The sequence below is a fragment of the Penicillium cataractarum genome (genome assembly GCF_028827025.1).
Source record: "Penicillium cataractarum strain IBT 29864 chromosome Unknown utg000004l, whole genome shotgun sequence".
Taxonomy (NCBI): Eukaryota; Fungi; Ascomycota; class Eurotiomycetes; order Eurotiales; family Aspergillaceae; genus Penicillium; species Penicillium cataractarum.
The window spans coordinates 3,050,159-3,065,155 of record NW_026622740.1 but is presented as its reverse complement, the minus strand read 5'-3'; the positions used below and the strand labels follow the sequence as shown (position 1 = coordinate 3,065,155).

Below are 14,997 nucleotides of genomic sequence, written 5' to 3'. Positions count from 1 at the left end.
CCTGACCTTAATAACTCTCCTAGCACAGCAAGACTCAGTGCTTAGGTACTTTGCACAGACAGGTCGGTTATTTCATGCCGTGTTGCATCACTCTGTACAAGAGACGAGTTTATGGTTGGCCGGGCTGCAGAACGGTGGATCCCATCCTCCATCCAAAACCAGATGCATTCCAAAAGTTGCGGTCGACGAAGAAAGGCTTTAGAATAGATCTCGGGGCTATACGAGCTGATCCACGAATAGGCATTCTTCCGGGGATGTTTCCGGGGATGTTCGGAGTCTCCACACACTGACGATCAGCAACCCATGGGTCAGTCGCCTGCGTCATAGAACGGATTTGCTTTGGAAGTGACATATTATATCAATTCCTGGAGCACAGTTGAATTGTGGGAGTTTCCCAAGGGGTTATGTTTCCTAAATCCGTTGAATCTAGCACATACGACCATAGGGTGTGGAGAACAGGGCTTCCCGTCCGCTCAGCCGTACTTAAGCCCATTATAGTACGCAGTCAATTCTCAATGCGCCCTGCGCTCTAAAATGGCGCAGGATCTAGTCTTAGGGTGGGATGATAGAGGTGAGAACGGGGTGATAGTGGGTGAGAATGCAGCAAGGATTCTCACCTAGATCACCCACACTGTGAGAATATACTTTTTAAGTCAGGATAGAGGCCTGTAAATTAGGTAGGAGAAGGAACCAAGTCAATCGTGTCAGATAGTTAAAGACCGTTTTTTTGGAGAGTGTTAACCTTCTCCAACATAGGTTAATTTATATACAGTCTCGTAGATCAAAACAGGAAGGAGGTGCATCCTGGGTAGGAGAATGGGAGCGGGGAAACACGAGGCTTGTGTTATCTTTACTCAAGGGTCTTCCCTGCAGAAGTTCGTACACGTGCTGGCAGTGAAGCCCCAGCGAACCCCCACCTAAAGCCTGCCGGCTTATCAGGTCTCGGTGGCCTGAGGCACCAGCACTTGGATATAACCGCATGCCGGGGTATATCATAACAGATTAGCCGTCTACGATTCGCTAGCTATTCAGCAGCTTAACGGCGAAAGTAGGTTAACCTTATAATCACTCACAAGCTAACGCCGAGAGGGTCTATCCGCGGGATTACTCTTCCTAGCGCGGTACTTTATCACAAAGTTAAACCACTTACGAGAAGTCTTCCCAAGCGTCCCGTGAGCCAGACTGTGCGGCAAGGTGAAGAGGTGTCCGGCCGTCCTTTTTTTTGACGATTAAAGTCTGCGCCACGCTCGAGAAGTATCGAAGTCTCCGATTGCAGCTCAATCTAACTCAATCTCACGGACCAGAAGAGAGTTAAACTAGCTCATATTCTCAACCGGAAGAATTCTTGGGCTTCCGGCGCTTATCACGTACATAAATTCCTTTTGGGTTATCTTCCCGAGGAGGATAACGGATGACATCAAATTGTGGCAAGGCAGAGACTAGATCGCTAATTTTGGAATACCAGTAGGTACGAGAGTCGAAGCCAGGGTGTTTTTTTGTCAGCAAATTGCCGATATTAGAGAGCTCCACCCCTCATTTGCTTCTATTAGCAGAGGGCTTAACACTGCCTTTGGTGTCCATCTCTGGTCAAGTTGATTGGCAAAACTTGACAGCAAGATTTGTTTCGTGATTATCATTGCTTATCGGCATGTGGCGGCTTCCGATGTTCATTGGGCATCAGGCATACCTGGTTAATCCCTTCCGGAGTGTAGCTCTAGGTTGCCTCCCCTCTGGACACATTCGCCATAATCTATAACCCTCATAGTGACGATGCAGGTCAAGCTCGGATGATCGACCCATCGCAAACAAAGTGGCACGATGCCTTCACCTCTGGTTACTTCGGTAGAAGACTTGAGACCTGATACTCCCCCAGCCTGTATAAAGCGAAACAAATGTAGCGCCACGGCATCATCCTGCTTCCTCCTGTTGTTCTTGAACTTGATCACCAGCGTCAGCCTCGCAGTCAATTGCGGTTCGATCTTCATTTAAAACCAGAAAATCAGAGAACAACTAGCGTAGTATGAAGCAAGCCTACCTGATCGTTGATCCATATGGATTTTTAATCAGCGTGCACGAATGTCCTTGCACCCAACTTGACTGACAGGCAGGTCGAACGAGAGAAAGAGGAAGCGCGTGGCTTGGAGTTTCCCAGAGCCTCCACTTCACTAGCCAGACTGCCATGGCCATTTCGTGTAAGATTTATGAGACCTCACACACTGACGGCCAAATTTACAGAACATAAATCCGAGACGCGAATTCTGATTAGATAGTCATTATCTTCTCTGGCAAATAATATCAGGCAATATGGCCAAAAGCAGAAAGTCCAGGTTCCTACAAAGAAACCTTATCCTGGGATGTAATATTGGTCGAAACCCTGGAGTTTGGCAGCGACAGGGGCACGGCCACCGAGCACCAATATGAAACGCAGCCAGCCAAGCTTAGTCTTTTTATGACAGGTGCGATCGAAGTCTGGCTTTAGACTATTGGTGGCCTTGAACTTGTTCAGCTTACCAGCGTATGGCGGGTAACGAATAGCAAGAACAGACTCGAGCCAGCCGGGGCTTCTGGTGATGGGCCGCCGGTGCACCCAGACGTCGAAGGAGGAGCGACCGCGGTAGGCGCCGTAGCCACTCTCCCCTACGCCACCGAAGGGCAGGGTGGGAATATGCAGAGCGGCGTCATTGCAAGAAACACCACCAGAGCGAGTGGACGTGATGACTGGGGGTAAGAGTTAAGAATTTATAATCTTAGGGAGGTTCGTTCGGTCAAAGAACGGGACATACTCTTCGAAACGTCGGATTTGGAGCCAAATGGGTAGAGCCCCAGCGGGGTGCTCCGGATGTCATTAGCGATTCTGATAGCCTGATCCAAGTTCTCAAAGGGCAAAATCGGAATGATAGGTCCAAAGCTTTCCTGGGTGCATAAAGAGTCTTTTCCGGAAGTAATCTGAACGACTGTGGGCTCAATAAAGAGCTCGCTCTCGTCCATAGCACCTCCAAGCAGAATCTTTCCTTTGCTGTCATCCAGCATTGCTTTAAGGCGCCGGAACTGCTTTATGTTGACGATACGCGCGTAGTCAGGGGACTCCTTGGCACCCATAGGATAAAATTCCTTATATGCCCTCTTGAACTCATCTGCCACTTGAGATACAAGACATTGATCGACAAGTAGGAAATTCTGTGACATACAGACCTGGCCTGCATTCAAGGTCTTGCCCCAAAGCAAGCGGCGCGCAACAAGCCGGGGGTCAGCAGTTTTGGTGACAATGGCTGGGTTCATGCCACCTAGTTCGAGTACCACTGGAGTTAAGTAATGTGCAGCTGCCTTGGCGACGATGCGGCCGACGTTAGCACCTCCTGTAAAAAATATCTTATCCCAGCGCTCTGATAGAAGATTCTGCGTCTCAATAACGCCACCTTGGACCACAGAATAGCAGCAAGGGTCGAGGGATCCCTCGCAGATCTTTTGAATGACAACGGCGCTACGGGGTGCGTTCTCAGAGGGCTTGATGATAACGGTATTACCAGCAGCAATAGCGCCAATAGCAGGGCCTAAGGTTAGCTGAAACGGGAAATTGAATGCACTGAATAAGATAGGCAAATAATTCTTAGTGGCTCATTGATGAATCCCAATATGCGGAAGGGGAGACCAACCCGATCACCAATACACAGCCCAGTGGATCCTTACGAATCTTAGGGCTCATGAGCTTGGAAAAGAGGTCAATGTCGGAGGCTTTCTCGTCCTTCAACCACTTGTGTAGCTGTCTGGTGGTGAAAGCAATGTCATTCAGTAGCCAGCCGCTCTCGATAACCTCAACCTCGAAGCGCGGCTTGTGTAGGTCCTGGGCACAAGAGAGGATGATCTCTTCCTCATGATCTTTAATCCTACAGGACTGTTGTTATGAAATTGGTCTCCATACGAAAAAATGGTGTCAATCTCCCTCCAGGTATACTACTTACGCCCAGTAGAGCTTGCGGAGCTGGAAAAGGCGGAATTCAACATTGCGGGTCTTGTGCTCGAGGAATGACTTACGGGTGGCGGAGATGCGTGCGGCGATAACTTCTGGCGGGGTAAATTGAAGATCATGTAATTCAAGAGACATTATGGCAATCTGGGCACTTATGGAGGAACAGGAGAAGATAAAAGGACGGCCAGATAAGTGAGACAGAAGCGCTTGTTGGGATTATTTCGCAGGGGTTTTTATAGTCTCTCGTGTCAAATTTTTGGCGTTAAATACGAGCCAATCTAACGGTGCTTCACTGATCTGATTTTTGAGAAGACGCTAGAAATCAGAGTTCGGCTTAGGAGATGTGTGCAATCCCAATTCTCAAACCGGATGTCAAAGTAGACGTCTCCGTTAACACCGAGGTTCTAGCACCTTTGTAGATTTCTGAGGTCATCGTGGCCGCGGGAATTTTTCACTTGCTATACTAAAGCCATGGTTAACGACAATGAGTTTCTCTACACTTACAACTAATTGTTAGATAATTGGGGGCAAGTTAACCGACGCATGGGGCAGGTCAGCTTATCCCTAAGATTGCCTCCGTGTGGCTAGGTATTGTGTCGAACGACGATTTGTTAGTATTGTAGCTGATTTTACTCATTGGCTTAACTATCCGCATGATGGTGGTTATGGGAATTTTGCGGAAAGATAAGCCATGGACTATTGGCAGTCGTGGCCACGTATTAATCTCTTATCTAACCGCCAGGGTTGGGGCCGAACTCGTCTTCCCGAACCTGTCCAATCTAAACGCCGGCGCTAGTACGCCGCATGCTCTGAATAACGAAGCGATTGAACCCAAAAATATACGCGGCCTACAAGTAGTCATCGGCCCAAACAGACAATTGACGGACTTCCCGCGTGGTAAGCCAGTCACATCTCAAACAGGAAGGCCACGGATATAGACAGGATCAAAGAGACTCATTTATAAACATAACCGACTGATGGGGTATAATGTACCATGGCTGAGACGTAGTACACGGTTCAGACGCAGTTTGCCTCATTCACTTACAATGAACGGTGGGGCCAAGGACGTGTCTCTTTGAGTCTGGCTAAACCACCCGACCATTCCTGCAAATTCCTAGAACGGTACATCGTTTATCTTGGCATCTCCTATTAAAATTGTTGCCGCAAACGGGGTTCTGGAAATAAAGTCCAAAAGTCTGAAATCGCTGATATTATACACATTGACTAATTGGTCCCCATAAAAGTTATGAGAACTAAGCCGGATCATAGTTAGTTCCTGAATATTCTCATCGGAGTGCATCTGGTTCGGACTTCGGCTATTCAAGTTGAGAGATATTGGCGCAGGGATCGAACCAGGCAGATACTTGTTCAATCAGGATGTTGAGTGTAAAACAAAGCTTAATAGTAGTAGTCGGTACATAGGGATGCCGTCAGTGCAGCAATCATGAAGCGAAAGAACGACTATGCTTGGAAGAATACCCAAGATTTTTATACAATTTAAGCGTTTTCTTCCAGGCAAACCGTAGAATTCAAATGAAAAAGACGGTCAAAGCAATAACGAGTAGAAGTTAAGGGCACCTGAGGCACACTACAGAGCAAGTGCACTCACTATGTATAACAAAAAAAAGCCACTTGAGACCTATCATAAGTCACCAGAAAACCCAGAACGGGACTACCTCCTTGGATTACTGATTCATCCTGTTTGATAGGTACGTAGTACAAATAAGCAAGGCTGCTGCGTCATGAACCATAGCTGAGTAGGTCAAGGCTGCCCACAGTTAACAAACAGATGTTCCGATGATGAAAGAAACTAGAGAATGAGGCTTGTTAGGAGATATCGTGTTAATGAAAGTTGGGATCATCATAGCAACACCATCTATTGAATAATGAAATCTTGATGCGGGACCTTGATTGACCGGTGCTCACCCTTTGCCTCAATAAAGATTTGCTTCCCTCATATAAAAAACTGAACCAAGTCATCACCGCACTGAACCATCTATAGCTATGCAAAACGAAGAAACTCTTTCCAGGTAATCCATATGACAAGTGCAATCGGTCAGTTCAACAAGACCCTTTCGTAACTACCTAGCCGTATTTCACATTGCTAACATGTTTGTTAAATCTCTATCGCAGGTCAAGTACAACTCTTCCTTGCAATTTACCCTCATCCATCTCTTGGAAGACTTTTGTCAGTGAATGCATTCCTTCAATGCGTACATGAGCCTTGATGATTCCACGAGCTGCAAAGTCAAGCACTTCGTTGGCATCCTGGCGATTGCCAACAGCTGAGCCGATAATGTGGCATTGTTTGGAAATTATCGTTGCGGGACTGGAAGTGGCGATAGGATCCGTTCCGTGCTCTGGCAACCCGACGCACACTAGAGTGCCGTTGAAACGCAGGAATCGTAGGGCATGAGCATAAGCTTCGTTAGAAGAAGTGCAGACAATGGCAGCATGAGCACCGAGTCCGCTTGCCAGTGCCGCAATGTGGGAGGATAAAGTGGTATCCTCCACGTCCTTTGGAAACTGCGTGACGTCGACAAAGTGCTCTGCACCCGATGATAGGACAAGTTCAGCCTTACTCGGGTGATCGATGCCGATAACACGCAACCCCATGCCGCGGCTAGCGAGCTGCACTCCCAAATGCCCCAGTCCGCCACCGGCACCAGCAATCACTATCCATTGCCCTGGCCGAGCATTGCTACGTTTGATGGCAGCATACATAGTAGTTCCGGCACAAAGCATGGGGGCTGCTTGGGCGGAATCGAGATTGTCCGGAATTGGCGACACATAGTTTGCTGGGCTAACCACATATTGCTGGAAGGTTCCCGGAGTGAAGTACCCAGAAATCTTCTGGTTAAAACACAGAGAATCTGAGCCAGCCTGACAGGGTTCTGCAAGGATAGAAAGAGTGAGATACAGCAGCGAAAAAACTGGATGGAATGGAAGAAAGACGAACGACAAATGCCGCAGGTGCTCGACACCCACTTGACTCCAACGCGATCTCCGATCTTCACTCCATCTACGTCAGTCCCTGGACCAAGTTTGACTATGTGACCGACGCCTTCATGCCCGCCCACTTGGCCTTTTGGTGTTGGGGCAGGCAGTGCGCTCCACTGCAAGCAAAGTAAGCAAACTATAGAGGCCACGATTTGAAATGCATGTCAACTGAAAGGGTATAATTTGGATGAACATACCGAGCTCATCATAACGCCGAAATCAGAATGACAAACGCCCGAGTGAGTACTGCATTCTATGTTAAAACTGTGCTGTAAATCTGAAGAAGGGCGTGACCGTACAGACGGATAAGCACCTCTCCGGAGCCCGGTTCAGGCACCGAGTGCTCGACAACCCGAGTCGAGAGCGTGCCAGGCTCATCGTAGATGATTGAATTTTGGATGGATGGTATATTCATTGCGTCTTTGTATGAGCTGCCAGTATATAATAGCTGTTCACGTTTGTTCAGGGCAGGAGCCAACCTTGAGGTTCCTTCGGCTTTATGTGACCAAACTTGTAGTGGTTTTCTGGTCAGGGTTGTCGCGAGCGAGCTTTTTTATAAGACCATCAGATCCTATCATGCTGCTCAATAATCAGAGATTAATCTTGAAAATCTTTTCTGCGATCTTTCAGTAATCAAAACCAGAAACACCGACGCTCGTAAGGCGGTTAGATAGCTAAAATTGACTAGTTCGATTTTCAACACCAGTGGGGGCTTTTCGAGTCTGATAAGCCCTTCGCGTTTTAATTTTTTTTCCTTTCTTCTTTTCTTTTCTGCTGCCGCTAAACAAACTTCTCCTCGGAACAACCTGTCAATCCTAAAAAGCCAAGATTTAAAGACTGATAGGTTTGAGAAGTCTTACGTGGCTACCAGCTGGACCATAGGCTTTGGGGTCTTGCGGCAAGACCCGCATAGTACAAGTCGGTTAGATAAGATCCAAAGCTGGAAAGAGGAATATATTTAGCAGACGAAGAAAGTTTCAACGAAAAGGGAGGTTGTGGGCGGCCCCAGAAAATTCCTCAGCCACCGTGCGGGGAACTCTGCGATTATTACGCACCCTGTAAACACAATGACGGCCCCTCCTTATAGTGCATCTACATTAGTAGGTATTTTGCACGTATTTAAAGCTAACTCATATTTTCAGGATGCTCCACATATGAGTACTAGTGTGAAAACTGACAACGTCTTAATATCAAGAGAAGGCGAACTCGTTAGAAGAGGAGTGACTGTGTGAGCCAACCTCCACAGTGTTTTCTAAATAGAACCATCGTACTATTACACGTATTTACGTGAATTAGCCTTCCGACAAAAATGGGATCTACTAGTAGATGTCACAGTACTTGGGACAACGTTTTCGCAAGTTTGTCCATGAAATAATTACTTATCACTGGACCCAGTCGACAACAACGAAGCCACGGAACACAACTTTGTCGAACCACGGGACGTTGGCATCTCTTATCTACTCTACCCTTGATTCCCTGGGCTATGTATTGCGTAAGTCGTGCTTAAGGAGGAATATTTGATGTATCTAAGAACTCACTGTTAGACTCTGACCATTATACCGATAGTGGATGGCCAAGGTCATGGGGGCGCGATTGCAAATGCCGAGGCAAACCTTTAAGAGCAACACCATCTGGTTATACCTAGGCCGCTTTTTCCAGTTCTGCACTATGAATTTGCCTCGGCTTATATGATGGGGCCACGAAATTTGTACCAATCTACTACATATCTCCACGCAATATACTGCAAAGATACCTCGCAAGTATAAATGCGGCCAAGAGGTCCAAATTATCCAAAGTTACACAAGTCTCTACAAACTTAGTAAAGAACATGGCTAAAGCTGAAACGCAGCATTATTTGGACATTTTGATTACAGCGCCAGTTGACAAAGAGTCACTTGCTTTTTTCTCCGGCCATCCATGTGGCTTCCCATATTTGACCAATTCCAGTCCTTACCAGCCCGTTCAATTCACTCCTCGCTGCAAAAGGGATGATACGTCAGACACCTTCTTCAATCAAACGCTGAACACTCCCAAAACAATTCCAAATGCTCTTGCTCTGATATCCAAGAACATCCTAGAGATGGACCCCAGGCTGAAGGAGAGAAAGTCAGTCCCCCTGGAGATGGATTTTGTTCTTCTTGTGAAGATAGACACTCTTCTGAACGGCTTTCGGGATACTGTTCATGGTGGGCTGTTAGCATCTTTGTTAGACGAGGCTTTAAGCTGCTGTGTCGAAGCTCTGAGTTCCTGCCTCGATTTGGTTCAACAACGCCACCCCAGAGAACGAACGCGATTATATACAGCCAACCTTAACATCTCTTACCGTGCGCCAGTGATTTCTCCCTGTGTCATCACCGTCAAAACATGGCTAAAGAAGAAGGAGGGTCGAAAATGGTTTTTGGAGGGAAAGATCTTCGGAGAGGATGCCCAAGTTCTAACAGAAGCAAAAGGACTTTGGATCAGCGATAGGTCCATAACTGTGCTGTAAACAACGAGTCCATTCGTTTTTGTGGATAGCATCTCTCTGGATTCTAAAAGTCCATCAATATCAATTCGTCACTTGAAAGAGGTTGGGTCAAACACTCGAATAACAATTTGGAGATACCATAACCTATATGAACTGTGGTGATATTCCCATTGCCCTGTGATTTCCCTAATTGCATATTGAAATCCAGAATTTTACAGCTGAATTCGAAATTAGCTTCCATCTTATTCAGCGAGAAATTCTCTAACGCATGCCACTAGTCCAAATATGGATCCAGCTATACTACCTAGGGATATAATGTGAGGCTCAAGCGCATTTTATATAGTTGCAATTAGATGACCTTGTGCTGGCCCTACCTTACAGATGAAACTCATCTGTATAAGAAGGAAGCTAATGTCGAATATTGTTGTAGCAAAGTAACGAACGCAGCTCGCAAGTGGTTGGGCACTTCAAAAAGTTATGTTTAAAACAAACAGAAGTAGCTTATATTGGTTTGTACAGTGCAGTGCAAGGTATAAAGTATAGAGCAAGAATAGATGTCTTCAGATAAATATTTCATACACAGGAGTGAAGGCTTTTGACACTTAGTGAGTTAATTTCGCTATATTTTGGTACTATTGGTAACAATACAAATGCGACAGGGAACAGTGTTAGACACTATCCCCTGATAGAGGCGCATAAAGAGTAATAGCAGGTTGGCCGTTATAACCGTAGCCCTTTGTTCGTCACATTGCGCTGTCGTGGAAATTTCATCTCGGGCCTCGCAAAAAGCAAGGACAAGATTCTAGTTTTCTAGTTCAGAGTTCGCTCAGAATAGAACCCCCTGCTTTCGTGACATTGTAATACCGGATGCTGTGGAAGTCAGTAAAAGGGACAATTTTTTTGCGAGTCTGTTCGACTTCGCACCGCGCAGCTGTAGGGATTTCTTCTGCTCTTTATTAACTTAGTTTAGTTTCTTCATTGCCCAGTTGAATTTCTACTCCCCCCGTATAACCAAGCAAAATGAAGAGAAGTGAAACCACTACTGGTTATGGACACAGACGCGGAGAGGTTCGAAATGACGATAGTAAACATGCTATTTCTTTTTAAAATCATGCTTATCGCAGAACTCGAAGCTCCTGTATTAGCTAGAATGAGTTTCGCAAGCGCTGCGGTCGTTGCATAATATCTGTATAACTTTAAGTGATGTCTCAAGAACCTTCATTCTAATGTATAGTGCTAGTCTAGATTAGTGGATAACACCCGTCCATAGGGTCGGCGCTTGAGAGAGAGAATCGCCAGCTAATACATCGATGGAGTCGGGGAAAACGGACCGTTCCCTCATCACTGACTAGTTAGGTATTGTAACTACCAAACAAAGAGATTTCAAAGCGTCTATTCGCAATTATGCAATACTAACATAGGTTGAAATAGCCAAGTAGATGTCTTTCACGTCCGTCAGGCAGTCCTCACTTTCGCATTGGTCCCGGGTAGGAGAAAGTCGCTTGCGCCGTCAACTTCACTTTCCAGGGATGGCTAAAACCCCCAAGAGCCCGAAATTTTCTGATCGCTATTTCAATACCATATTATTGCATGAACAGCAAATCAAATTGGCCATGGCACTGAACGTACTGTCGCATCCGGCGTGGGCACGGTAGCACTTCGTACAGTTATGGCACGGCCGGAACAGAGCCAGCCAGTTCATGAAGTTCAGTTCAGCTGATGTTCGCACGTCGTCTGAATAAAGCAAACCAAACCGTTTGAGCTCCCCCAGTAGATAATCAGGTATTATAGTCTCGAAATCTTCTTCGTTCAGCGCTGACATGGTGAAAGGGCTCACAAGTATGCGCGGCCTGATTTCTGTCACGAGGTCCAGCCTGATAAGCTGACTAACGAGAGACCACCACAACCTTTTGCGAAGACCCCTTTCTGGCTGTGGAGAATCAGAAGGTTCGGTGTCCAGCTGGACTGCCACAGCGATTGCGTGGGCCAAACTGAGCCAGAATAATCTATCGGAAGTGGATTCTGTCTCACAAAAGCTCATCAGCAAAAGACCCTTGATTGCCGAATATGTTCTTTGTGATGTTGCGATGTGGCACACAGCCTGTTCTCATGTTAGCCCACATTTATCCTTTGAAGAAGGGGCTTCTCTGTTCACTTTTGCCTCGGACGCGAAGTGCTGAATGGCGTCTCTGCGAGTGTATTTTCCAGAGCGACGAATAAAGGTCTCATCCAAAAATGCAATGGATGTCGCGAAAAACCCGTTCAGAAGAAACCAGCCACATGACGGTTCCTCTCCGTCTTGTAGGTTGATAATGTTTACCAGCTGGCACACAGTAATGATAGGCAGAGAAGGATAAACGTGGTGCATGTAGCAGTGCACTAAGTGACATCGCAGCTCTCGGGATGGAAATGCACCATATGTATCCAGCTTTGATCCGTGCCTATTTGGGGAAACACCAGATTCGAGACATGGACCGCCTGCAATCGAGCTGTCAACGTCTTCCCGAATATGTACCAGACCCTTTTCAGGCGAGAAAAAGGAAGTCATGATTGATTTAGTCTGATCTGTGCTGTTTGTTGCAAATTCTCTTCTACCGCCTCCCCGGGACAGGTCGACTTGGCAGGTACCTTTGTTCAGAGCACAATTTGTGCAGGTATCTTCTTGAACTTCCACATCGCAGCGCACCTTGCGTCGTCGGCAGTTGATACAGGCAAACCTAGCCCGTGATATTTTCGTAGGTTTGTCCCCTTTATGGAGAAGCAGGGCGCCAGCCACCTCTGGGTGGCCTTCAAGTTCGTGTGCCATTTTCTAGATGTGATAAAGCGATCGTTGTGCCACTGGAGACTTTGTGCAATTTGCATAAATGTTGGGGCCAAATAGAATGTGTGGTTTTTTTTGTTGATATTCAGAATTGAAATCCTCAGTTCCAGCGAGAGACCACTAGGTTGGTCGCCAGGTTCCTTTTATTCATAGACCAGGAGATACACCGGTTGACAGGTGAGACAATGATTTATGGGTCTTGATTCACCCTTCCCGATGGCCGAACACTTTAGACTTTCGGGCTGAATCTTATTTAGATCGGCAATCTAGGCGGCGAAGCTCCCAGATAGAATCTACAAGACTTATATGATCAATTGTTGTCCATCCGCCGCTTATGCAAAGGACAAATATATGTTCAAAATTGTATAAATATAGCATAGTGATCGGATGCCCTCTATATATGACATGGCTGCACCGTCCCTGATTTGAGCACTGAGCAGCTCAGAAACTTGGCCCAATACCAGACCCGGCTCATTTGCAAATGAGTGACTTCTGAACCCAGGCTATTTCCATAGTATCGGTTTCGAAGTTTGAAAGCGCTAGGTATGATGTTTGTCCCTTGATGATGACTGAGACGATTCTTTTTCAGATCATCGGCTGCCAATAGACAAGGAACAGGCGTAGGAGTCACAGTGGCTGAGGTTTAGTGGTTTTTGAATAGTCGAAGCGAAGCTTCGCGTCAACACCCCGCTGTATGAAGAGTGTGCACGGGACAGGTTACCGTAGTGTACTTAAGTAGTCGCAGGGAATATATTTCCTGTCAGATAATTTTCCATGAGACTCCAGGAAGCGCCCTCGCAGCCTTGACGAAAGTGACAGTTCTTGGTCTGTTCCTCACTTTGTTTGGTCGCAAGAGCCAGGTGCTGTCTTACTTCGAGCAGCTAGTTGCGGCTATCTAAGCTCTCTTCACCATCTCAACTTCTATCGAGCACAGAAGGTAATCAACTTTGCCACCATAAGATTGGAAGGACTCCTATTTTGCAGGATGCCTGATAAGTCAGCGAATAGAGTCGCGTCTGTTACGGCCTAAACTCCACTCACTTGCTGTTCTGGGACACCGCTTCGAGGAACCGATGGCTAAGTGACGTCGCCAGTCAAGTGACGACTTCAAATCCGTAGTTCAGGTTATCATCAAAACATCTAATCGATATCTCAATTGGTGGGCCCAAATGACCTTCGACAGGACACAGTCCGTTCATGAGGAAGCAGTTTCAGTCCGGGATTCTGCTTTCGATACGAATACCTGCGACGAGGAAGTATTTCCCCGGCTTCACCGTTGAACGGAGGCGTGGGACCCGCGGGACCCGCGGGTCCCGGTGACGAGGATCTGCGCCTAAGGGCACCGTTTGCTCACTCCCTAGGCTCCATGACGTCTATGTTTCTAGCCCACTTCGTCAACAAAACGAGCAGGCATAATAACGCTCGGGAAGCCGGAGAAGAAACCTTTCCTTTAACGTATACACAATTCTACTGTCTTGTGCGAAAAGCCATGAGCTAGCCTCACCCTTCTCACGGTGTCTGGTGTCAGTGAGTGTCAATACTTCCATTTGATGAGGAAAATAAGAATCATCTCCCGGTCGGAACGGATATATCGACGCGCTAAAATAGACGCCCCACACGTCCACGCCCGTCTGACCACACAAAATTAGTGAAAACAAGAACGGACTAGCTACGTTCTCATTTCTCCTTTGTCTCGCCACAACTTTTTTACGCTCAGAGACGTTTGCACTATCCTACCAACAGTTGACTTGCGACGTTTAATAAACGCTGACGGCCAATTCTTGCTAACAAGAGGCGGAGGATAACCACCGCACGCAGTGAGTAGTTCATTAGCCACCTCTTCTACAGTAGCTAGCTTAATTAGTACATCTAGTTAGCAAGCGACTTGGTCAATTAATAGCCGGGTTACGCTCGAACCAACGTGAAACTCCTCCTCTTGCACAGCCTGATAATGTTGTATGGAGGATTTCGTACAGCCTGGCTGAGAGGCGAAGAGATTTGATGATTCGGCCATTTCTTGGATGTCTCAGCACTAATAAGACTTTACCCTCCAGATTAGGCGGTTTCTGCGAAGATTCCGTCCAAATTGGTTGCATATTAAGGGACATTTTTGGGTGGGGTGTATAGGACCGGAATGATATGAGCGTGAAGTTCTGCAGCGTATAGTTGACTTCGAAAACAGTCCCCCCCCCCCCCACAACAAGGAGACAGACGCTTTGGTATTAAGTTCGGTTCTAGATTCTCATACGACCAATAATACGGCGTTCTACCTTAGGGAAGGACCTTATCTAGCTAAAGCTAGCCCAGCGTAATCTGCGCGGGGCAACAGAGAAAAAAAGCCTATGTGTGTGGGGAAATACTGTTTTCGAAATCATCCACACCGTGGACGTATCTTCGTTACCATCTAGCTATGAACGTTATTGCTCCTCAGAGTCAACAATTGCTACCGCCCCAATTTTCCCTCGATTCTGCTCCTGTCGGTGTAGAGAATTAGGGGGTCTTTCATTATCCTTGTGGCGCTTACTATCGAAATCTCGTAGTTAAGTACTGAATGACCTTTTTGCGCAACCCTGTTGAATTTTCGCACCTGATCCGTGGTGCCGTTTGCACTTCCTTCAGACAGACCTGTTATACCTACATTCTTTCGCCCCTCCAAATACTCCTATCAGCTGACACAGCAAATTACTTCATCCCAACGGTGTACCTATTCACACATTCGATATTACCGACCCACTTGCGACC

General features: G+C 46.7%; 2 protein-coding genes across 2 annotated transcripts; both read right to left on the bottom strand.

The window, feature by feature from the left end:
- Positions 1-2,344: 2,344 nt before the first annotated feature.
- Positions 2,345-4,102, bottom strand: N7496_005612 (aldehyde dehydrogenase family protein; the record flags this gene model as incomplete). The annotated part of the gene is made up of 4 exons (XM_056698541.1): positions 2,345-2,718; positions 2,784-3,583; positions 3,654-3,884; positions 3,960-4,102. The coding sequence occupies 4 exons, from the start codon at positions 4,100-4,102 to the stop codon at positions 2,345-2,347; spliced, it is 1,548 nt and encodes a 515-aa protein (XP_056557066.1).
- A 1,989-nt stretch (positions 4,103-6,091) lies between these two features.
- Positions 6,092-7,415, bottom strand: N7496_005611 (zinc-dependent alcohol dehydrogenase; the record flags this gene model as incomplete). The annotated part of the gene is made up of 4 exons (XM_056698540.1): positions 6,092-6,861; positions 6,927-7,083; positions 7,165-7,213; positions 7,267-7,415. Coding segments are annotated over 4 exons (1,125 nt in total), but the record flags the coding sequence as incomplete, so codon positions are not given.
- Positions 7,416-14,997: the final 7,582 nt, after the last annotated feature.